At 55.6% G+C, this 24,062-nt stretch overlaps 1 protein-coding gene across 1 annotated transcript; it reads right to left on the reverse strand.

The window, feature by feature from the left end:
- Nucleotides 1-1,645: 1,645 nt before the first annotated feature.
- Nucleotides 1,646-23,459, reverse strand: FBF1 (Fas binding factor 1). Its single transcript, XM_069482861.1, has 30 exons — nt 23,160-23,459; nt 22,599-22,672; nt 22,000-22,027; nt 21,180-21,221; nt 19,415-19,505; nt 18,695-18,755; nt 17,948-17,998; nt 16,826-16,967; nt 16,194-16,274; nt 15,488-15,607; nt 15,063-15,195; nt 14,791-14,924; nt 13,973-14,069; nt 12,090-12,545; nt 10,887-10,988; nt 10,520-10,608; nt 10,324-10,382; nt 9,327-9,482; nt 9,030-9,130; nt 8,673-8,879; nt 8,049-8,156; nt 7,828-7,967; nt 7,630-7,748; nt 6,467-6,589; nt 6,196-6,381; nt 5,661-5,837; nt 5,446-5,583; nt 5,239-5,356; nt 3,824-3,936; nt 1,646-2,831 (listed from the first exon to the last, which is right to left on the reverse strand). Exons 2-30 carry the CDS (start codon nt 22,599-22,601, stop codon nt 2,754-2,756), a joined length of 3,453 nt encoding a protein of 1,150 aa, XP_069338962.1. The 5' UTR covers nt 22,602-22,672; nt 23,160-23,459; the 3' UTR covers nt 1,646-2,753.
- Nucleotides 23,460-24,062: the final 603 nt, after the last annotated feature.

Here is a 24,062-nt window from a genome sequence, read left to right on the forward strand (position 1 = left end):
TGCGGAGTCGGGCCCCAGACCCCACTTCCGGGGAGGCCCGAGCACTGTTCTCTCGGGTTGCGGGCGCCTGGCTCCGGAAGTCCCGGTCGACAGCTGGGCGGAGCTGCGGGCAGTCCGAGCCACCAGGGGGCGGCACAGACCCGTAGCGGTCGCGGGGTGGGTGACCTCCCGGGATGGTCCGCGCGGTGCCGGGCTCTGCGACTGTGGCTCTCAAGGAGCTCACCCTAGCCCCGAAGACGAAGGCGGCATCCTGAGCTCCCCAGTGACGCAGGCAGGGGCCGAGGCAGGGGGCGCGAGCACGGATCTGGAGTCCGACTGCTTGGGTTTAAAATCCAGATTGTGACCTTCCTGTCGCCCTTGTGGTTTCCTCATTAGGGAAAAAGGCAGATAATAACAGTGCTTACCTCGCAGGCTTGTTAGGAGGACGAAATAAATTAACATATAGAAAGCGCTAACAATGGTATGTAGGCGTTAGCTGTTGATCATCTCCAATTTACTGTGATCCACACAACAGCCTAAGTGACCTGGTTAAGACACAGGTGTGGTTGTTTCTGCCAGGGCTTTGCATTACTCTTGGGGATCCAGTTCTAACAAGGTCAAACTTGGTAGCCCAGGTGATCCCAACCCTCTTCTGCCCCAGCCTTGGCCCTCCTCTGGAACAAAAGGTGCCAGCACATTTTGCTCCCCACGCCACAGGGCCTTTGCACATGCTGTCTCTTCTGCCTTCCACTTGCTCACTTTTCCCCCTTGGCCTAGCTACCTCCTGGGCCCAGTATAGCGGCTTCCCTCCAGTAAGCCTTCCTTGACATCCCAGGCCAGGGATGATGACCAGGTCTCCTGTTCTGGCACCAGCAGCAGCTTGGTCCTCACACTCACACTGAAACGTAATGAGGGTTCTCTCCATGTGGCAGGAAGTGGCTACACCTTGAATTGGTTTTCATGAACAGCCACACAGCTAAACTTCTCACCATCACTTGTAATTCATCCAACAGTGCACACCTGCCACACAGTGTTGAGGGGGATACACAGGCCAGTAACACTCAGTCCTGCCTTAAGGAGTTGTTCCTTATTGTGAGGTTGCTGCTGAGTGTACCATAGCAGGACTGAAGGTTGCCTGTCCGCAGGCTGGATTGCGTGTATTTTTTTTTTTTTTTATTTCATCTTATTGTTATGGGGGATACAGAATTGCAGGTTATATACGTTGCCCATGTACCGCCTTCCCCCCAAGTCAGAGCTCCAGGCGTGTCCGTTCCCCAGGTAGTGCGCGTTGCACCATCATGTAGGTATATGTCCCTCCCCCCCTACCCCACGTGTATTTAGTAATACATCATAGGCTGGGCGCGGTGGCTCACGCCTGTAATCCTAGCACTCTGGGAGGTTGAGGCGGGTGGATCGTTTGAGCTCAGGAGTTCCAGACCAGCTAATTTTTCTATGTTTTTAGTAGAGACGGGGTCTCGCTCTTGTTCAGGCCAGTCTCAAACTCCTGAGCTAAAGCGATCCTCCAACCTTGGCCTCCCAGAGTGCTGGGATTGCAGGTGTGAGCCACCGCACCTGGCCATGACTGTGTCTCTTAAAAAAAAAAAAAATTATAGCATTAAAAAAAAAAAGCATAGCAATTTAGTGGGTCCAAAACTAAGCTGTAAGTTGCTGGTAGGTAAGATCCCTCTGAAAGCTGTTCTGCAAGAGCAGAGAGACACAAACAATGCACCTTATACCCCACTTAGCATTTTCCTCCTCTGCCTTCCCGGATGGTTTCCTCTCTGATGGAAGCTGAGAAACTCCTCCCTGATAAAAGCTGCTTTGGAAGCAATAGTGATTTTATTAGTTGTCCTTGGGTCTGCGGGGGGCGATTCCCAATCCTCCCACCATTCTCCAGGCACCCTCCAGCAGCCTGGGCAGACCCCGCAGGTGGAGGGCAGAGGCACGGGCAGGTGGCAGCAGCTGGCTGTGCAGCTTGCGCGTCTCCCCAGCACCAGCGCCCTCCCCTCGGAGGGAGGCTCTCGCTCTGTCCCTCTTCACTCCCACTGGGCTGTAGCTCTGGGCAGGTGAACAGCACAGGGAGGAGCCTTCTCTCCTTGTCCCTCCCACACCCCTCTTGTCCACAGCTCCCTCCTGTGCCACTGGTGGGGCACCTAGATGAGGGAGGCAGAGGAGGCCAGTGTCCACACTAGTTGGTCTAGTTGCTCTTAAGGGCAGCACTGGGAATGGGGCAGGGGCTTCCTGCACAGCCGAGAAGAGGGGCTGGCTGAGTTCCAGGAGCTCATCAAACTGTGAGGTAGCATCTGGCCGGGTGCCCTCCCTGCCGCCACCCTTCCTCCCACTCTGGAGGCCAGGAGGCCCTTCTCCAGGTCTCCAGTAGGGAGGGTACCTGTCAGGCAGGGAGCGAGGGAGGCTGCTCGTGGCATCCCTTGAGAGAAGCCCCTTCCTCGGAAGAGGCCCAGGCAAAAAGATCCCACAACCATCTGCCTGCAGGGGGTGGGTAGGGGTGTCCCACGGAGACCAGCTGTAGCTAAGACCCTCAGATCTGAGCTGGATGGCTGTGGGGGAGAGCCAAAGCCGTGGTGCTAGTCTTGGCACCTCCGAGCCCCAGAGGCATGGCTGTGGCACTTAGAAAGGACACACATGCACGCTGTCCACAGGAAGAGCTGTAATCAGGCTCCGGGCACCACCTCCACCGAGCTGGTAGCCAGAGGGTGGTGCGAGAGAGTCAGGGTCAGAGTCCTCCGCTGAGACAGCTGGGGCCCCTCTCAGGCTCAATGGGACGTCACATTGTAGGATGCTTTCTTCAGGGTCTCCAGGAAGAAATGCTCATTCTCCAAGAAGTCTCGGTCCTGCGAGGCAGATTTGGATCAGCAGCCACGCTTCTGTGAGCTGAGAGAGAGGGGCAGCCCTGGATCCTAGCAGAGCCAGCCCTCATTCGGGGAGCCCCCTCCCCACATCCCCCCGATCCTGCCTGGCTCTGGGAGACAGCAGAGGCTGTGAAAGAGCCTGGCCATAATCTCAATCCTGGTGAGGCCACTTGTTTGCTGGAGAATTTATGAGCACAGGACTTCACGTTTCTTTTCTTTTCTTTTCTTTTTGAGACAGAGTCTCACTCTGTCGGCCTGGCTAGAGTGTAGTTGTGTCATCACAGTTGACCACAACCTCAAACTCCTGGGCCCAAGCGATCCTCCTGCCTCAGCCTCCCAAGTACCTGGGACTATAGGTGTTTCCCATCGTGCCTGGCTAAGTTTTTCTAGTTTTGGTAGAGACAAGGTCTTGATCTTGCTCAGGCTGGTCTTGAACTCTTGACCTCAAGCAATCCTCGCAGCTCAGCCTCCCAGAATGCTAGGACTATAGGCGTGAGCCACCTCGCCTAGCCTCAGGCTGGTCTTAAACTCCTGGTCTCAAGTGATCCTCCCACTTCAGCCTTCCAAAGTGCCGGGATTACAGGTGTGAGCCACCCACGCCCAGCTGTGACTTCATGTTTCTAAGCCTCAGTTTCCCTGTCTGGATAGTGGAGATAGTAACATTTCCTACCTCATAGGGCTGTGTGACGCCCTTAGCATCGAGCCTGGCACACAGGACAGGCTCCCTAAGTGACATCTGTTGTCATCGTTACTACAGGGCGCGGAGGGAGATGGACCATGAGGTTGAACTGAGATGATGTATGCAAATCACTCTGTACAGAACCTGGCCTAGAGGACAGGTCTCACTGAGCAATCTGCCTAGTCTCCTCCGTGAGCTGGGGTCAGCTCTCCCTGGAGCCCTGGTGTGCTTCTTCCTGCCTCACTGCTTGTCACCCACGTGAACACGAGGACCTCTGAGTCCCGGAGACACTCACCTGCTCAGCCGTGTGCTTCAGCAGCACCAGTCTGGCGTGGAGGTTTGCGGTTCCTGGGCCCGGGCTGGCCAGTGGCTGGCTGCACTGAGGAGTGGCAGCAGGAGCCATGAGGGCTGCAAAGGCCAAGGAGGAAGTCAGGGACCAAAGCGTTGGTGGGAAACCGGGTGGACGTGCCTTGTTCCCCAGGCCTGCTCGCCCACTCCGGTGGGTAGACCCTGGACAAGTGCTCTGGGGCAAATGGCACCAACTCAAAAGCCTCTGTGGGAGGCTCGTGTATGCTAATCTGGCAGGTCCATTTCTAGGAATTTATTCAAGGGAAATAATCAGGCAATGGTGCAAGGAGGTATGTAGGGAGATTTTCCACTGAGGCGCTGTGACAACAAATCACTCGGTACGGAACAGCCTCATAATGGAACATCGTGCCGACTGAGAATTGATCAAGTATTCAATTACTGAGAAGAAAGCATGCTTCACGTGTGTATTACTGAGTAAAAAAGTCAAGTTCTAAAACAATATGCTACAGGCCGGGCGAGGTGGCTCATGCCTGTAATCCTAGCACTCTGGGAGGCCGAGGCGGGTGGATCATTTGAGCTCAGGGGTTCGAGACCAGCCTGAGCAAGAGCGAGACCCTGTCTCTACTAAAAATAGAAAGAAATTATATGGACATCTAAAAAAATATATATAGAAAAAAATTAGCCGGGCATGGTGACGCATGCCTGTAGTCCCAGCTACTTGGGAGGCTGAGGCAGGAGGATGGCTTGAGCCCAGGAGCGTGAAGTTGCAGTGAGCTATGATGACACCGCTGCACTCTTATCCTGGGCAACAGAGTGAGACCCTGTCTCAAAAAAAAAAAAAAAAGTAGTTCTCTTTAGACTAGGAAGTGGCGTTGAGCGATTTTTTTTTTTTTATTCCATAGTGCCTTTTTTTTTTTTTTTTAAAGAAATGGTGCCTTACTCTGTGGCCTGGGCTGGAGGGCAGTGCTGTGCCATCACAACTTGCTGCAACCTCAGATGTCTAGGCTCAGGTGATCCTCCCATGTAGCTGGGACTACAGGTGCGCACCACCACAGCTGGTTAATTTTTCTATATTTTATAGAGAGAGTGTCACATTATATTGCCCAGGCTGGTCTCAAACTCCTGGCCTCAAGCGATCTTCCCATCTTGGCCTCTCAGAGTGCTGGGATTATAGGTGTGAACCACAGTGCCTGGCTGATATTTTAAAAAGTTGTTTCCGCACCTGTATTTCTGATTTATTTCTCTAAAGTTAACATGCATTACTTGTGTAAAAAGGAGATGACTTTAAAACTCAGCTTGCCCTCTAACTTGAGTGGTTGGAGGATGTCCTGCGTGCTCCTGGCCTTGCCGCTGCTAAGAGGACCGGCTGAGACACCCTTCCTTCCTTTTGGAGCCACTCACCACTCAGGCTGGAGGCTGCCAGGCCCGGGGCCTTGGGGAGCAGCCCCATGAGGCTGGAGGGCAGGTCCTGTCGTGCACGGTCCAGTTGCAGCCTCTGTTGGGCTAGACTCAGATGCGCCTGTGCCCATCCCCCAGAGAGAAGGACTCAGCTGTAAGGGGCCTGGGGCAGCCAGAGCTGGGAAGCTGGGGAACTGGGAGGAGCCTTGCCTGGTGCACGTGCTGTTCCTGTTGCCGCAGCCGCTCCTGCTGCTGCTGCACCACCTGCAGCCGGGCCTGCTGCTCTGCTTGCACCTGCCGGGCCTGGCGCAATGCCCGTTCCCCCTCCTCGTACTTCTCCGAAGCCACCTGCAGGAGGCCACCTGGGTCAGGGCTGGCCAGGGTAGCTGGAGCCACACCCATGTGCCCGCATGCCCAAGCCGCACCTTGCTCATGCTCTCCACCTCCTCCGAGCGGAGCCTGATGCGCAGGGCGGCGGCGTTGACCCTCTCCTTCTCCAGCCGCAGCTCCTGCCGCTCCCGCTCCAGGGCCTCCCTCTCGGTCGCCAGCTGCTCCTCCTTGGCCCGGAGCTCGCTGGCCCGGATCTTGAGCTCAGCCTGCTCCTGCAGACGGCAGGGCCCCGCTGCATTCTCCTTTTGGGAGCCCGGCTGTGTTCTGCACAGGATTCTGAGGCCCCCGCTGTCCACCCTGCCCCAGGGAGAGGGTGGTGGAGCAAGGGGCTTCTGGGATGGGCCAGAGAGGCCTAGGGCCAAGCCAGGGAGCTGCCCACGCAAGCCACATGACACAGCAAGACGCAGCTTCTCTGAACCTCAGTCTCCTCATTTCTAAAAGATCTCAGTCATGGGAGTATGATGAGGACGAATGGGAAAACGTGTATAACGTGTTTGGGGAAATACGAGGAAGCTGATGGTATGGACGCTGTTTTAACTCCTACGTCCAGATGGAGGCTCTGGGCCTCACCTTGGCCAGGCTGACGAGGGTGCTCTCCCGCTGGGTGTCCACCTGCAGTGCCTGCTCCACCTGGCGCTCAGCCCGCTCCTTACTCAGCTGCTGCTGCGCGAAGAACTCGGCCCACTCGGCTGCCAGGCGCCGGCGTTCCTCCCCACACTTGTGCATGACGGACTTCTGCTCCTCCAGCAAGGCACTCTGGGACATGGCGGGCGAAGGCACAGTGTGAGTGTCCCTTGGCACAACGGCCGTGTCAGCAGCTAAATGCAGTGGCTGCACTCACCTTGGCTCGCTCCAGCTCTGCCCTCTCCATGGCCATCTGCTGGGCCATGACCTTCCTTTGCTCCTCAAAGGCGTGCTGCATGGACTCCACCTTGGACTGCTCGGCACGCACTCGCCAGCGTTCCTGCAGGGCCCGGGCCAGGCTGAGTGTGCTCCCCACCCCCGAGGACCAGCCCTGGCTGCTCCCTGAGGAGCTGTGCAAACCCACCTGCACCTCCTGTGCTATGCCACAGACACCTCCTGCCCAAAGAGGCACAAAATGAAGGGTACCTGGAAGGACTGTCAGGGCCTGGCCCCTGCCATTCTGCCTGAGAGGAGGACCCAGTGGCCGCCAGCCCAGCCAACTGAACCAAGGCTAATGGCTCAGGGGGCAACATCCTTGTCCCCTGAATCACCAGAGTGAGGTGAGAGCTTAACTGTTCCTGGCCTAGGCAGGTGCTTAACACAGTTAACAATGGACAGAGTGAACAAATACAGTTCATGACATAAAGCACTTATGTCTCTGTTGATATGTCTACAGGGCATAGATTATGTGATCAGTGGATGTCTCTGGCTAGTAGGCAACTTTTTTCTTCTTTATTGTTTCCTATACCTTACTTTTTTCAATAAAGTGTATTATGTTACAACCTAGTATAAAAGAAAGAAAATATTATAATTTTTAGAGACGGGGTCTTGCTACATTGCTCAGGCTAGTCTTGAACTCTTGGCCTCACGTGATCCTCCCACCTTGGCCTCCCAAAGTGCTAAGATTACAGGCAGAAACCCAGCCTTAATTTTTAAATAAAGCTTGCTTTTATATATGGAAAACACATAGGGAGTTCCAGTGTGTCTGTTCCAGCTGAGGAGGAGGGAATGATGTTTAGTGGGCAAGAGTGCCTGTCCCAGTGTCACAGGCATCAGCTGATACGGAGGGTGGCCCTGGGATGGGTGGCAGTGGGGCCTGCGGTGGCGGAGAGCAGGGAGGGTGCAGGTGGGGGGCCTGTGCTCAGGGGGGCAGTGCTGAAGTCCAGGTTGGGATTGGGAACATGGAGGCAGGGAGGGCAGGAGGGACATTCAGAGAAGAGGTGAGCCTAGGGAGCGAGCGGCTGAGGAGGTGAGGTCAGAACTGCGGCCATGCCTGCAGGCGCCCTAGGAGGGGCCCTGAGGCAGGAGCACGGGCCTCACCTGCTCCAGCACCCGGCTCTGCTCGTTCAGCCGTGCCTCCATCTTCCCGATGACCTCCTGGAGCCGGCTCCGCTCCTCCTCCATGTCCCGCTGCTGCCGGCCCAGCTGCTCCTGCAGTGCTGGGGGCAGCCCACAGGGCGCTCACGGCCCACCCATCTTCCCGCCAAGGGGGCCCAGGTGGCTGAGATGGGGCTGTACCTCGCAGCTGCTCGTCTCGCTGCCGGGTTCCCAGCTCCCGCTCCTGGGAGGTGGTGAGGTGCGAGGCCTCCACGCGAGAGGACAGCTCGTTCAGTTTGCTGGAGAACTTCTCCATCTGGTCGATGATGCCATTCAGGGACCTGGAGGACGACTGGGTCACACTGTCCCGGGGACCCCTAGCCCTGGCCCTCGGGTGGACAGGGCCTGGGTGGTGCACATACCGTGTGTGGGAGGTGGCACTGGTGACCGCATCGATCTCTCGGTCCTTCAGCAGCTTCAGCCGCTGCAGCTGCTCCTCGTGGTCCTTGCGCATGTCCAGGATGGACGCCCTGAGGGGCAGGGGTGGGGACGGCCCAGGCAGCTCTGAGCAGGACCACTCGGGCGGTGCGGTGAACACTGCGGCCGCTCCTCAGCCCCCGGAGGGTGTGCCTCTGAGCGGTCCCTGCTGATAGGGCACTGCCTCAGTCTCCCCAGCTCCTGTCTTGGTGCCTCAGTGCTATGCGTGCTCTGAGGAGGAGATTCCTCCTGTTATTCAGCAAAGGACACTTTACGTAGAGGAAAGAGCTGTGCGCGTAATGCTCTCTGTCTGCCCATCTGAACAGCTTGAAAGGCCTGCTCTGCCCTCACTGACCTTTGACTCCCTTAGGTACCTTTTTTGGGTCTCATTCTTGTCTAGAGAGACAACCGCGTCAACATAGGGAGCAAAACAGCACCCCTTTCCCAGGGTGGCTCTAGTCACCAGCCTCTAGCGGTTAGCAGGTTCGGGGACTAACCGGTGCTTATTTAGGCCCTCGGTGCTTGCTGCTGCCAGGCAGGCTCCCCACCCACCCCTCCTGGGGCCTCACCGCTGCAGCTGCCGGAGCCGCTCTATCTCCTGCTCCTTCTCCTGCTCGGCAGCTGCCAAGCGCCGCTGGTGCTGGGCTGTGAGCTCGGCGCGGGCCTGCTCGGCCTCCTGGCAGTGCGACAGGTACTGAGCTGACAGCTCCTCGTTCTCTCTCCGGAGTCGCTCCTCCCGCTGCTGGTACGATGTTTCCAGCACCTTGACGCGGCTTCTGCCAACAGAACACCCAGCTGTGGGGCCCAGAAGGCAGAGGGCCACCACCTAACAAGGCCTTTGGGGTCAGTGTGGAGATCCAAGGCAGAGCTGGGGCAAGACAGGAGCCCCGGGAAGCCCGGGCAGGCCACGGGCAGGCACCAGGTACCTGTGTGCGCTGTCGATGAGCTCCAGGTCCGCCTGGTGTCTCTGCTGCAAACTCTCCAGCAGCAGCTTGTGCTGGGCGCGCTCCAGCTCCAGCTTCCGCACCTAGGACACGGCAGGAAGGCCGACGTGGAGGGAGGTGCCGGCCGGCATGGGGTCTCTACTCCACGTGTTTTGTGCCTACAGTTCCTCCTCCCCTTCCTGGGGAAGCTTCAGACCATTCTCAGTGAGGGCTGCCCATTCTCGGGGTTGCCCTCCCAGCAACCCTGCCCCTCCTGCCAGCTGCCCCTCTGCCCCTCACCTGGGCCTCCAGCTCGGCCAGCTGCACCTGGCTCTGCAGCAGCTCAGCCTGGAGCTGGGCAGTGCCGCTCTGAAGCTGCGCCTGTGCTGCCAGGAGCTGCTTCTGGTACTCTGTGCCTGGCAGCAGGCTCCGCGCAAGGGACTCTGGGAGCAGGGACTGCAGGAGAGGAAGAGGCGTTCCAGGTTAGGAAGGGGACAGGGACCCGGCTGAGCTCAGCTACCTCCTGGTCCTCTGCTCAATGGACTTCCTGGGCCCTGCCCCTGATCTGTGGCCACAGACAGGGTACAAGGCCGTCACATTACACGGCCAAAGATGAGGCCTTGGAGAGTCATAGTCACTGCAGCTCAGCAGGCCGCATGGCACCTCCCCCTTCAGGTCTGGTCAGGAACATGGGCCGCCCTCCCTGCCTCCAATGTCCTCCCCAGTGTGGTCTCCAGCTTCTGAGACAAATACCCACGTCCCAGCAGAGTCTCAGCTACAACAAGAGCTCTGACACCAGCCCTATCTGTCAGGCCCGAACCTCACATGCTGACACTAATCTGGATCCTGCGAGCTGCCCACCCCCCACAATCTTCCTGTGACGTCCTCCTGGGGGCCACACCTCCCAGGCCCAGGTGCCAGAGGTGACTACCACACCTGGGAAACTGAGACGGAGGCAGGTGGGAGGATGGCAGGGATTAGGAGGCTGGCCAGACAGAGCGACAGGACCTGCAGCCCTGCTTTCTGATTGGAGCACTCCCAGCCCCCACCTGGCCGCCACCTCGAATCCCCACTGAGGCTGCCAAATAAACACCCAACTCTGCCTGGAAGTAGCAAGGCTAAAAGTTCAGGGAAGTGCTGCAGGGGATGCCAGGGTGGACAGGCTGACGGTCATATTTGGTGCGTTGGACACGTCCTTCCTGGCAGGTTGTCAGGTCACAGGGCTGATGCTGCCTCTGGGCACGGGAGAATTGCTCCCTGGGCCTGAGAGCTATACCTGTTCGTCCATCCTCCCTACCTGGCCAGGCACAGGAAGCCCTGTGGGTTCCTGGGAGCTCGGGACACCAACGGCAGGCTCTGAAAAATCAATAGCAGAGAGAAGAGCAGGAGGCCCGAGGTCTGGGACTGTGTGTGTCTAGGAGGGGCCACAAAAGCAGCTCAAAGCACCTCCTCCCACCCAGGGTGAAGCCCCCCAAACAAAGCAGAAAGCAAACCAGTGCTGGAGAGGTCTCCAGGGGCCGTTCCCATCTTTGGGACACCTGCAGGGAGGGCCAAAGTAGCCTGATTCCAAGTCACAGGGGACCTGAGGACAGGACATAGGGATGGGGGCCAACGTGAACAGCCTTCTGTGTGTGACATGGGCAGACGGGAGCAACTGACTAAGGTGGGGGGGGTGTCTCGGCTGTGCTGGTGGCTGGGAGATGGGGACCCGCCTCAGGAAGCCCTTCCACCAGCAGGCCTGCCCCAGGTGTCCAACACCACAGCTAAGCACTCGGGAGCCCGCACAGTGGTCTGCCATCTGTGTCTAGACCTGCGCCGCCCACCGTGGCTCTCTCACGCTCAGCTTGGCTGTAGACGTACCCTGGGACATCAGGCCTGGCAGGCGGCATTTCTCGCGCTGTTGTTTCTGAGGCCCCTCCAGCGGCTGCTTGCTTAAGCCCTTGAGTGCTGGCAGCAGGCCGGCTGAGCAGAGGTGACATCAAAAGGGGAGTGACAGAAGGCCCAGGTGAGGTGGGACGAAGATGGCGCCAGGACGAGCTCCAAGCGTGAAGTCCTGGCTGACCCTTTTCCTGCTCCCACCATCGCGTCTTGGGGGGGAAGGGGGCGTTCTCCTCCCAAGCCTGGGCTTCTGGATCTGCAGGCTTCCCTTCCCCTCCCTGCCTCAGCGTCCACAGTGAACGGACGCTGTCCAGGGACTGACAATGGCCACGTTACGTACACTGGAGTCACGCTCAAGTTCAGAGTTTTGTTTTGGCCCGCTGAGCTTGGCTCAGCTTTCCACTGAGGCTCTGCTCGGCCTCCTCCCAGGTCCAGCTGCCCTTGGTGACACCCTCCTGTCTATAACCTCCCTCCTCGGCTTCTTGGCTCTCAGGGTGGGCAAGGAGGCAAGGTCTTCTCTGTTTTGGCCTCAGCTTCAGGTCAAAGTCAAAGCTGCCCTCCTGACCTCACACCAACCCCGGGACTGGGTGATGTCCCTGGGCTGTCACAAGTTGCCCAGTTCACCTTCCCTGGGCTCTGGACTCTCCCGGCTTGCCAGCCTCTTTTGCCTTCCTGCCCTCAGAGGTCACTCACTGTCCTGCCCCACGGGACTGCCATTCTGTGTCTTCTCCTGGGAACTGCCTCTCCGCTACTGTGTCTCCTCTAACACTCTCCAAGGGCACAAGGACATCTCAACTCACACCACATTCGCCTAAGCTGGGGCTGGCAGAAGCACCAACAGTGTGGATGCTGGGGTTGCCAGCCTGAGGGGCTGTTGGCAGGGTGTCTGCACCTCAGGGCCCCTCACTCCTCGCCTGCCCAATCAGGTCAGCACCTGCCTCACGGCAGTCAGCGCGTATCAACAGCACCCCAGACCCCTCGTGTCTGCACCTGGGCCAAGCCAGGGAGCCAGAAGCTTTCCCTGCAGTGCCCAGGAGGAAGAAAAGCGGAGCTCAGAGAAGGCCTCAGTGCCTATAGTACGCTGTGCGTTGCCAACAGAGTCCGCAACAGGCAAAGCAGGCAAGGTGGGCCCTCGAAGCCCCACCCAGTCCCCCGTCCACTAGACATAGCAGCCCAAGCCCGTACCTGCCAAGAGGGGGATGGCCTGCTGTTCCCACCACGCTTGGGCCCTCCGAGGCCTCGGTGCACTCCTCTCTGGCCAGGCCTTGCAACTTCTTCCGAGACAAGGCATGGCTCAGCCAGTCCTCCTCTTTCTCCTCGGATGCTCCTGGCTTGGAAGCCTGGCTGGCTTTGGCAGGGTGCCCTGCACCCTCGGCTGGTGGCTTTGCCCCCAAGGAGGGCAGCCCAGCTGGGGCAGGGTGCTGGCTCACAGGAGGGGGTGTGGAGGGTGAGGAGTGCACTGAGCCTCCCCTTTGGGCCTCTCTGGTAGGGGCGGGAAGAAGCGGGTCCAAGCTGTCATCCTTGAGGCCCAACCAGTCGGCTCCTCCCTTCCTGGGCTGGATGGGGCTGGAAGCTGCTGGAAGGCTCTGTTTGGAGCCTGGTTCTCCCTTGGGGTCTGGGCCACCATCTGCTAAGAATCTACTTCAAGACCAAAAGGAGGGTGTCAGGCAGGGGAAGCAGACTGTCCCAATTGTCCCCTTACGAGCTGTTCCCTCCACTGCAACTGCTTGGCCCACAGTGAGGAGTCGACTACACCCAGCAACTCTGCAGACAGCCCGAGACCCAACAAGCAGCAGCTTCTGGACCAGCTCAAGCCACAGGGCAGCGGCAGGCCGTGTGCTGTTTATAGAACAACACAAAATATGGACATCTTGACTTCCATCACATGAACCAGGGACAATTCTATCCACAGAGAATAGGATCAAATTATAACCATGGGCCAGGTGCAGCGGATCATTCCTGTAATCCCAGCCCTTTGGGAGGCTAAGGCAGGAAGATTGCTTGAGGCTAGGAGTTCGAGACTAGCCTGGGCAACACAGTGAGACCCTATCTCTTCAAAAAATAGAAAAATTAGTCGGGCATGGTGGCATGTGCCTGTAGTCCCAGCTACTGGGGAGGCTGAGGCAGGAGGATGGCTTAAGCCCAGGAGTTTCAGGTTGCTGTGAGCTATGATCACACCACTGCACTCTAGCCTGGATGACAGAGTAAGACCCTGTCTCCAAAAAAAAAAAAAAAAAATTGCAACCACAGACACGTGTCCAGAGGAAAATCAGTTGGCTCAAGTAGGTCCCAGGTTTTTCATCAACAGCCACTTTGCTACTTGTCCATTTGCTCAGCCACTGCCCACATCGGTTACTGACCAGCAGCAGCCGGTTCCCATCCCGGGAGTGGGAGAAATGTCAGTGTGCGCACACAGCTACCGAGACAGAAAGGGAGGCGGACAAAGCCAACGTGGCGTAACGTTAACAACCGCTGAGTCTGGGCAATGGCTGGAACACAGCTCCTGGTACTCTGCCATAGGTTTGACGTTACTTCAAATACAGAGCCTAACATACATACTGGGAGAAAACTCCACATTCAGAAAAGTCACTGATTTGACTTTTGTTGCAAACTGGGAGAAACACACTATCAGGACTGTCATGGCAGATCTGATGGCAGTGTTCCTGGGGAGTGCGGCCTGAGAAGCCCCCACGGAAAGCCAGTGGTTTTGCTACCCCTTGGGCTGTATGTTCCTCGGGAGCCAAGTGACATCACAGCCTCTTGTGGCTCTCAGGGGCTTCAGGTGGGAGTAGGCCCACCTTCTCCTGTCCTTTTGAGACTGGCCGGGGCACTGACAGCCTAAGTGGAGACAGGTTCCCGCTGGGGCCATCACCACCCCCGCCTGGGCTGGCGGGACTGGGTGACTTCCTTCTCTCCCAGCACAGGGCCTAGGGCCCTGCACACGGTGGCCTTGCACACCATGGCTTCCCATGCAAGGCTGTCGGAGGGGACTGGGGAAGGCTGCAGGGGCGTGTCTTCCCAGTGGCCATCCCGCCTCAGAGCCCAAGGCCCCTGCAGACCCCGCTTACCTGACCGACTGCCGGCGGGACTGCCGGCCCTCGGAGGAGCCCACGGTGGGCTGATAGGCCCCAAAGGTGAAGTCCCCATCATCCCAGGCATCTTCGTCTGTGAATTAAGGAGCTCATGACCATGATGTGGAGCAGGGTAAGCCAAACTCTTTTTTTTTTATTTTAATTGTCCATGTAATTTCTTTCTATTTTTTTTTAGTAGAGACGGGGTCTCGCTCTTGCTCAGACTGGTCTCGAACTCCTGACCTTGAGCGATCCACCCGCCTCAGCCTCCCAGAGTGCTAGGATTACAGGCGTGAGCCACCGCGCCCGGCCTGAGCCAAACTCTTTTGCAGCTGCAGAACTCTTTGTCTAAAAAAAGCTGAACTGGCAGCTCAACATATAAGATAACCACAGAAGCTGCTCTGGGGGCACAACTGCAAGATCATGGGGCCCTGTCCAAGATCCCCTGAGCCCAGTGAGCTGCGCTGTCACAAGGACAACTCCCAACAGATGGCCCATGGGCCGATGCTCTGAGAAACATTGATGCTGATCCAGAACAGTGATTTTCAAACTGTGAGCAGCTGCCCATTAGCGGGTGGAGAAACCGACTCAATGAGTCACAACCAGTGTATTTCTAAATCAAATAGCATCGCAATAAAAGAGTGTCGAACAACAGTAATGGTTAAGTATTATCTCACGACACTTTTGCCTCAGTTATAAATGTGTACCAGTGTGTGCGTATCATCGTGTAAAGCTTATTTCTCATCACGGGTTATGGTAACAACCTGGTCCAGAGGCCCCCCTCCCCTTCCCTGCTGACCCCCAAGCTTCCTCACCCTGTGGCCTCTGGTACTTCTTGTCTAGCTTGAACTCCCTGCGCTCCCCTGGGCCCGGGCAGGCCAGCAGTGTGGTGGCAGCGCCTCGCCCCAGCAGCTCGTCCAGCTTGGAGCGTGCAGGACGGGGCCCTTCCCTGCAGGATCGGATGCAGGACAGGGATGTGTGACTACAAGGGGCTCCCGGGGGACCCACACTGTACCCACCCACTAGCCTTTCCCGGGAACTAAAGCAGCAGCCTGACCAGGGGCTCTCTGCGCACAGGGATCCTTACTGGCCTCCCATCTGCCTCCTCTCTGCACTGGGGCTGTCTCCAAACCCTAGGGCAGCCATGATGTCATCCCCGTCATCAAATAGTTCCTTCTTTCGGACAGGGGTGTCCCCAGGAGTCAGAGGAATGGAAGGACCTGAAAGAGAGAACACAGGCCCAGTGCCTGCAGCCGTTTTGCCCTCAACTGTGATATGTGCACGGGAGGGGGATGTTCCTCTGCAGCCCTGACTTTGGGCGGGGCGGCAGGCATTGCACTTGTCCGGCACGGGACAACCCCCGCTGCCCAGACTCACGAATCCCACCTCCCTGTTCCCAGAGACTGATAATCTCTTTATCCTGGACCTCAGACCTCTGCTCCCCACCCTGCTGAGGGTTCTGGTTCTGCACCTGTTGCCCCCAGGATGAGAAACAAGCCCACTCCTCCCTACCTTGACCTCTGACCGTGCCGGGGCTCTTGTCTGAAGCCGCCTTACTCCCTGTCACGGGCGGCTTCTCGGCGATTTCTTCCTCATCATCGGAGAGAAGTCCTGCCAATGGGTCCTCCGAGTCTCCCAGCAGAAGGGAAAGCACAGGTCAGACTGCAGCACTTAGTTCAGGAAAAGCAAGCCCAAAACTGAGGGAGTTCTCCCTTGAGTCCAGATTTCCCACTGCTCTAAGACACGAGCAAGCCCCTTAGCACCCTGATAGGGCCCATGGTAAGGGGTTTGACACCCAGACAAGGCTCAGCCAGGGGAGAGCGAGTCGGAGGGTGGCCTTGCGCCTGCTGGGCCCACCCTGGGCTCACCCATGGGGCCTCTGACTCTGCTGGCTGCATGGCATTTTGGAAATGTCCCCACGGCATCAAAAGAGAAGTAAAACATTCGTGCATTCATGAAGGGAGAGGGACTTTTTCCTAAAGTATAAGATCTTCATTTTGATACCCGGCTTCAAAATCTTTGCGAATGAGTAACCAAAATATTCCAGCCAGGACATCACTAGACCCTCTCTGGATCCATGAGGAGCCGAACCTGCGGCACCAGCTTTCTGTTCCCCTTGGGACACACACAGCAACCTGGCCTCGGGCAAGCAAGTGTCACCCAGGCTATTCCATCATCAAACCGGGGTGTCCCAGAACCACGATGGGGGCGATGGTACCTCCAAAGGAAAACCTCCTGTACTGATGCCCAGGAGAGCTGCTGGGAGAGGGAGGTGGCTTCTTGGCGGCAATGGTATCCCCTGCAGGAAGCAAAAAGAAGACAACGTTGTCGGCCCTGCGTCCTCCTGCCACACCATGTACTGGGGCCCCTGGGATGGGTGCACTTCTTCCTGGGAAGCCGAGGGTTTGCGGCCGTGAACAGCCACAGGAGGGGTCTGCACCTCAGTTCTCACGCGGTTTCCACCTCCTGCCCTCCTCGTCAGGAGTCACTCCAAACAGGGACATGGGTTTGGGAGATACACAGGCTACCTATGACTGTCCATTTTTTTTTTTTTTTTCCTATTACTGATCTTAGACATCCAGGTGGTACCAAACGACTGTCCATTTTAACGGACAGAGTTTCTCCAGCAGCTGCCCATGTTGGACTGAGAGGGAATGAACAGCCCCAGGAAGAGAGGAGAGTCACCCGTCCCCTCCCCACTGTAATCACTTGTACACACACATGCACAGCTGCTCCTGGGCCTCTCCACTCCGGGCAGAGAAAACCCACAGGACACCAAAACTTCCTTCTGAGCATCTTCCATGTCCCCAAGGCGTCCCCTGTGGCTTCAGGGCGCTCCTTCCCACACACCTTTCTCGTTGGCTGTTAACTTGCCAGCAGGTCTGGGGTCACTGGGCAGCTCTTCTTTCCCAGGATCCTTTGCAGCTCTTTTGCTGGGGGCCGGGTTAGACTTCTTCAGACCGAAGAGGTCAGCATCCATGTCGTCCAGGTCCTAGCAAAGCAGGAGGGATGGAGGATGACAGCTGACAAGGGGATGAGGACTCCCATCTGAGATGGGCAGCTGGCACCCAGGGGCAGAATTGTGAGAAACCACAGGAAAATGAGAAAACTGTTGAGAAAAAAGGTGAGTTAGGAAAGAAAAAATCGAACCAAAGGTAAGCAGAGTGTGGGGAGGGGCTTCAGCTAATTGTTCTGGAATGAGAGACTCAAAGTCACCACCAAAAATTGAGTCAGCGGACTTGAAGGTCATGTCCAGGGCTCCCAGCCGGCTGGTCCCGGGAATAGAGATTTCAAATTGGGTTTAAAGAAGCTGGTTCTGACACAAGAAGGGAACACACACCAATTCTTTAGAGCCCCAAGGGCTGGAACCAAGAGCTCAGCTTAACCCAGGGATTGTGGAAAAATGGGTTAATCAGAGAGACAAGAGGCCAAGGGTCAGACAGGAGGTGCTGCTGGCTGGAAGGGGAGGGAGAGACAGAGGAGGCCCAGGCCAAGCTACCTGAGTACTGTGAGATTATGTTCTTATCAACTGTTCAAAATTGATGCTTTAAAATTCCTTTGCAAAGATCAGCTTTGGGCTTGATCTGATGACAGTAGTCCCCATCTGAAGGGGACATGGCAGGGGATGTAGAGAGAAATACCGAGAAAGGGTAAGAACAAATGTCAGAGGAGACAGTCTCCCCGTCCCCCTAGGTGGGGAGGAGGGTGGGGGGACCCAGCCAGGTGAGCCTTCAGGTAGGGCTGGCCCCACTCTACCAGAGGCCCGTGGCAGAGACTGTCCATTCTCTGTACCCCAGGAAAACTGGTTTATACCCACAGAGGCAAGAAGGCCAACAGCTCATGGCTGAGCTCCATTCTTGCACCAGGAAGGCTCAGAAACATGAGTTGTAAAGGGAGAAATCAGAGGGAGAATGAAGCCCTGGCAGGAAATATCACTACCCACTACCCCAATCGTGTAAGCTGGTTCCTTACCTTTATGGCCTGGAGCAAAGCCTCTGGGTCTGCGTCTGAGACATCTGAAACCTAAGTCCACAAGGAGGAACGTTAATTAGTCAAGGCCCCAAAAAACTCAGGGCTCTGGCCCTTTGCTTTAGGGCAGACCACTGGCAGGAGCAGAGCTCAGCCAAGGGAGCCTTAACCCCGCATTTGGGCTTGGCGGTTGTTTCAAGACAAACCTGCCTGGTTGTGGAGACTCAGACAGCGCTGGCACTTTCTCCTCCTCCCAACCTAGAGACCTCTTCCCTCACAAGACTGAAATTCTGCAACTTCCTATGCACGTGGCCTGAGAGCTGGGTAGTTTATGATGGGAAAGGGGCAACACCCAAGACTCCCACGGCTGCTAGGAGCTCTCCTTTCTAGCTCACCTTACTGGTGGGAAGGAGAAGAATGCTGCTTTGGGTCCACTTGGCAGCCCTTAGGAATTATTTTGCTTTAAGAACAAACGGCCAGTGCGGTGGCTCACACCTGTAACCCCAGCACTTTGGGAGGCAGAGGCAGGAGGATGGCTGGAGCAATTGTGCCACTGCACTCTGGCCTGGGCCCTTGGTGACAGAGTGAGACCCTGTCTCTAAAAAACAGCAACCTCCCCTGTGACAAAAGAACAAACTCAATGCAGAGACTTTTAAACCCTTCTGTGAGCTGCCCTTGACCACAATGCCCATCTCACTACTGCTGGGGATAAGAAGAGAGGCTGAGGACTGGAGAATGGGCCGGTCTCACCTCGGCATCAGCTCCTGCCAGGCCTGCCCTGGTGCTGAAGACACCGTCTTCCAGGAGGGACCTGCAAAGGGGTGGAATCAGCACCTCCCTTCACTCCCAGGGCACTAGATGGTTCTAAAAACGGAAGAATGGCTTAGAGTCCAGATGAACTTGGACAGACTTCTCCAGGAGAACAGAGTTGCTAAAAGGTATTTCACGGTCCACCTCATGCTGTGATTTTTAACTTTTTTTTTTTTTTTACAGTAGTGCCGCTTAAAAAAATAGGAACAAATTGCTAAAAACAATAGGTAAGAGGAAAAAACAACTGCTGTAGTTCTGACGAAAGTAGAGGGTGGGGCACTTGCAGAGCACCTCCCTTCTCTCTCACCTGTCAGAAGAACCTTAGAACAAACACAATTTGAAAACCCCTGATCTAGGCCAATCCTTTTATTACTAGGAAAAGAAAAAAAATTGAGGCTCAGAGAGGTCCAGATATTGCCTAAGGTCACACAGTAAGTAACACACGTAGGACGAGAAGCTCAGACTTCTGACCTCCACTTCAGTTCTCTTTCAACTCCCCTAGGCGCCTCCAATAGCTGGGAGCTGAGGAAAGGGGTGGAAATTACCAACATCAGAAGCTCCACATGTCAAGCAGGAAGTCGGGGCGGGGGGCGGGGGCGGGGCGCAAAAAGCATCTGGACTGAAATAGGCCATAGGGGCCCAAGCCGCTCTCACGCTTACTTCGTTCTGGCCTTTGAAGGAAGTGCCTGAGATACACCTGTAGTGTCCCTGGCTTGTGAAGCTTGTTTAACAGGCTTCTCGGGTGGTGTCACTGGCAAGAAAGAAAACAGAAGAGATGTCATTCAGCTAAAGAGAAGTGGAGTCAAGATGAAAAGGGTAGTGACTTCCCTCACCAAGCCATCTCCCAGACTGTCCCACTGAAAAAAAGGCGTGTTTGGAGGGAGGAAACTGGCCCCATAGGCAGGTCCCAATGTTACCCCTTGAAAAACCTGAATGAGGGTGGTGAGTCAACTCTAAATGCCAGAAAGTGCCAAATGAAGAGCCCAACCCAACTCAACCACACCCCATGGAAAAGCAGGAGGAAGGATCCAGTGTCCAAAATTGCAGATTGGGGCGGGCGAGGTGGCTCACGCCTGTAATCCTAGCACTCTGGGAGGCAGAGGCAGGAGGATCGCTTGAGGTCAGGAGTTCGAGACCTGCCTGAGCAAGCGCAAGACCCCGTCTCTACAAAAAAATAGATGAATTAGTTGGGTGGGGTGGCTTGCGCCTGTAGTCCCAGCTACTGGGAGGCTGAGGCAGGAGGATCGCTTGAGCCCAGGAGTTTGAGGTTGCAGTGAGCTAAGATGACGCTACTGCACTCTAGCCTGGGCGACAGAGATAGCTCATCTAAAAAAACAAAAACAAAAATTGCAGGTTGGCATACACAGGCTTGCGCTTTGTGGGTTCTTGGGGGCCATGTGGGGGGAACCTAAGCCTCACTATCCCTGGTGAGCTTTGCATGACCATGGAGCCCTGCTCCTCAATATGGCAAAGAACACAAAGAAGAATGGATTAGTATCCACAATATATAAGAAACTTACAACTCAACAAAAAAACACAAATAAAAAGGTCAAAGGATATGGAACACAGACATTTCTCCAAAGAAGATATAGAAATGGCCAGTGAGCACATGAAAAGCTGATCAGTATCACTAGTCACCAGGGAAATGTGCATGGAAACCACAGTGAGAACCCATTTTACAGCTGGAAGGATGGCAATAATCAAAAAGACAGAAAGTGAGCACTGGCAAGGATGTGGAGAAACTGGAACCCTTTTACACCACTGCTGGGAATGTAAAATGCTATAGCTACTTTGGAAAAGCGGTTTCCTCTAAAAGTTAAACATACGGTCCAGCAGTCCCACTCCTAGGCTTATACCCAAAGGAACTGAAAACGTACGTCCACTCAAAAACTTGTACGCGAATGTTCAAAACAGCATTATTCATAACAGCCAAAATGTAGAAATAACTCAAATGTCCATCAGCTGGTGAATGGATAAATAAAACATGATCTAGCCACACCGTGGAATATTACCTAGCCACGGAAAGACATGCAGCACCGACACGCTACGGTGTGGATGAACTGAAGATCTTATGCTACAGCAAAGAAGCCAGATGCAGAGGCCAGTTTTTGTATGATTCCATTTTATATAAAGTGTCCAGAATAGGCAAATCCATAGAGACAGAGAGTAAATAAGTGGGGGTGGGGAAGGGCAAGGTTGGGGGGAGGGGAACAGGAGGACTGACTACTTATAGGCCCGGGGTTTCTTCAAGGATGATGAAAATGTTCTAGAATTAGGTAGTGGTGATGGCTGCACAACTTTGTGAACACCATTTAGCCACTGAATTGTACACTTTAAAGGAGTGTATTTCATGGTGTGTGAATTATATCTCAATTAAAAAAAAAAAAAAGCCTAAACCAGGGGATTCTTGGGAAGAAGCACTTACTATCATCTCCCAGGAGGTCACCGAGGACATCATCAATGGAGCCTGGAACAGAAAAGGGGCCACCGTGACTTCAGGACAGAAGAGTGGCTCTAACACAACTCAAATGCAAGACTTGCCCGAGGGTCTCCGAGCCTTCAGATGTTGGGACTTTGGCTTAACTCTCCCTTCATTGGCCACGAGATGTTTCCCAAATCTCTAGCAACAAGTCAAAAATGCCTTGTTGAAATATCCTAGGGCAGAATTTAAAATAACTTTTTGAAAGGAACACAGTATAGATTTTCGGTAGAACTTACATTCTACCTGCTTTCCCATGATACACTGGCCCACAATCAGTCTTCCAGACTCTAAACACAGCTCAGCGCAGCTCTTTGGGAAAAGTGACCAAGACTTTTAGGCATCTGCAAGCTTCTTTCAGACCAGTAGCCTCCCTGTACCCTTCTACCTGAGACGCAGCGCTCCTTGGCCACTGTCTGATGGAGGCATGTGGGGGAAACCTAAGCATGAACACTGAATTGGTTTTCCCGTCTGGCTTAAATACCTTTAGCATCCTTAACCCCAACCATTGACTTCTGGATTCAGAGCCCAGGGAGAAGGATTCTTCCCCAAACCCCGTCTCATATTTATTTCTGAATTTCTCTGAGGCCCAATGAGACAGCACAAGGAGTCCCCTGGGAAGACCAAGGCTGCCTAGGGAATTATGGCAAAAACAGCAAGCCTCTCACTGAAAACATTTAAACATAGACATGCCTAAATTATTTTTGGACCCAGGGAAAAAAGATACAGATTTGGCTTAAGGGCGATGTTCCATCTCTCCACTCACCTTTCAATCCCTTCTTGGTTTTTGGTGCCTAAAATGGAAAAACAAGTCATGTCAACAAAATCAAACGGTGAACATGCGTTGCAATCAGAAATGCAGAATGAATTGTTTTGCCTTTTGCCAAGTCACCAGAGGCAGGAGCACCAAAGGCATTTCGAGACAGAAGTCCTTTATGGTCCCCTGGAGTTTCTGAGAACAGACTTATTCAGAGCATGAAAACAGCCCCCACTAACCAGCAGTGGGTGCCAGTGGGTAGGCAGGAGTTTCTCCTTTCCCCGGATGTCCAGACCTACACACAAAGGCTGCCAGCCAAGAGGTCACGTGACTGGAAATGTTTTCTTCTATTCCATGCCCCTGACTCCTTCATACCAGAGACACTTAAAAATGCTTCCAGCCGGACACTGAGGCTCAGAAGAAACCTTGCTCACTGCTTAAGTCTGACACAATGCCACCTCCCATCACTCTTCTCCAAGGACCACAGCCTGGTCCTTGCCACCCAGCCCCCAAAGCACTCCATGCAGTCAAGACCTTCAGAGGGGTGTGGGGGTGGGGTGTGGGGCAGTGTTGACATTTCCACACATCTGCCTCTGCGCCCTGCCTACCATCTCAAGGTTCTCAGATCCTCCACAGCACCGTGCAGCTCAGCTGAATTCTGCCCACATCAGGCTCATTTTCCCTAATGAAGAAAATTAAAGTGGTTGCTTAAAAACAATGTAGCTTTAACAGTGCCTGAGTCCAAGGGTCATCAAGGCTTCTCTCACTTTACCCATTCGAAAGGTCAAAATCTATTTGCATAAATTAAAAATTCCCTATAGAGGTGCAATTCAGGTAAGAAACAAAGTGCTCCGAGGCTTCGGATTACTCGGACAACGTGCAGTGGCCATCATCCCTTACCAAGAGGATGCGGGAAGTGGCAGGTACCCATCTCAGAAAGGGGGTGGATGCCTGGCTCAGTGGCTGAAAGCCCTTCCCAGACAACACGCATGGTACTTTCTAGGCAGCATTCAGCACAACAGGGGGCGTGAAGCTCTGGTTACCCGCTGACACGATTTTCACTGACGGTGGAAATATTTCCCTTCACTCTGGCTGTAAGTATGGCTCACCCCCGGGAAGAGTTTTCCTGTGTTAGCTCTCTCCCTCCTCCTCCACTATACCAAACCCACCTGGGGCACGGGGGGGACGCAGGGAGTCCGAGGGGGTCCTGTCCTGTATTAGAAAGCGTATCTGGGGTTACTGCAGAGCCCCCTCTGAATGCGTTTCTCGTTCTGTGTAGTGGCAACTTTCACCACCCACGGGTCCAAACGTGTTTTGTCTCACAACGCACCAAGGAACTTTGCTGTGTCCTAGCGATCCTGTCCCGACTTCCCAGACCCCGGGAATTTTCTAGGAGTGGCTGTAAAGGCCAAAGGGCCATAGAATAACATCGCGCCGCCGCGTCGACTCAGCCAACTCCGGAGCAGGCATTTTTCAAATCCCGAGCCCGCCCCCCCGGGGTCGCCCCCGGTCCCGAGCCTCCGCGCCGCCCAGCGCGCCCCCGCTTTGCGCGCCCAGCCACCTCCGCCCGCGCCTGTGCTCCCGCAGCCCCGGAAGGCTCCCGTTACGCGCCGAGCCCCACAGGCCCGCCCGGCCCCGCCGCTCCCGCTTCCGGCCGCCGGCGCCCCCGCCGCACCGCCCGGCCTCGTGCAGGACGGGGCATCCTGGGAACTGTAGTCCGCGGCCCGCCGCCCGCCCGCGCCGGGGCGGAGGGGGCGCCGGGAGGAACCACATCCCCCAGGGGCCCGCGGCGCAGCAGGCCGGGCCTTGGCGGGCGGCCAGGCGCGTTGCTAGGAGCCGCCACTGTGCCACTCCGGCCGGAAGGCGCCGGGCTCCAGAGGCGCTCCTGGAGGACCGCGCTCTTCTGAGGGCTGACTGGACTCGTGGCGCAGTGGGGGGCGTGGGAAATGTGTTAATATTGTGAACCCACAAATAATTATGTATTTATTCCACACTCCAAAGTTGGAGGGAAGTGACCCTCTCTTGTTCAATGATCAAATCAAAGCTGCCTAGCCAGAATGGAACCCAACAGT

The sequence above is a fragment of the Eulemur rufifrons genome, chromosome 9 (genome assembly GCF_041146395.1).
Source record: "Eulemur rufifrons isolate Redbay chromosome 9, OSU_ERuf_1, whole genome shotgun sequence".
NCBI classification, from domain to species: Eukaryota; Metazoa; Chordata; class Mammalia; order Primates; family Lemuridae; genus Eulemur; species Eulemur rufifrons.

Excerpts from the sequence above, each read along its gene's own strand:
- FBF1 (XM_069482861.1), bottom strand. Across the intron at positions 6,382-6,466 it reads CAGAGCTGGAGCGAGCCAAG|AGTGCCTTGCTGGAGGAGCA; the intron begins GTGAGTGCAGCC and ends GCCATGTCCCAG. Across the intron at positions 2,832-3,823 it reads TGAAGCACACGGCTGAGCAG|GACCGAGACTTCTTGGAGAA; the intron begins GTGAGTGTCTCC and ends TCTGCCTCGCAG.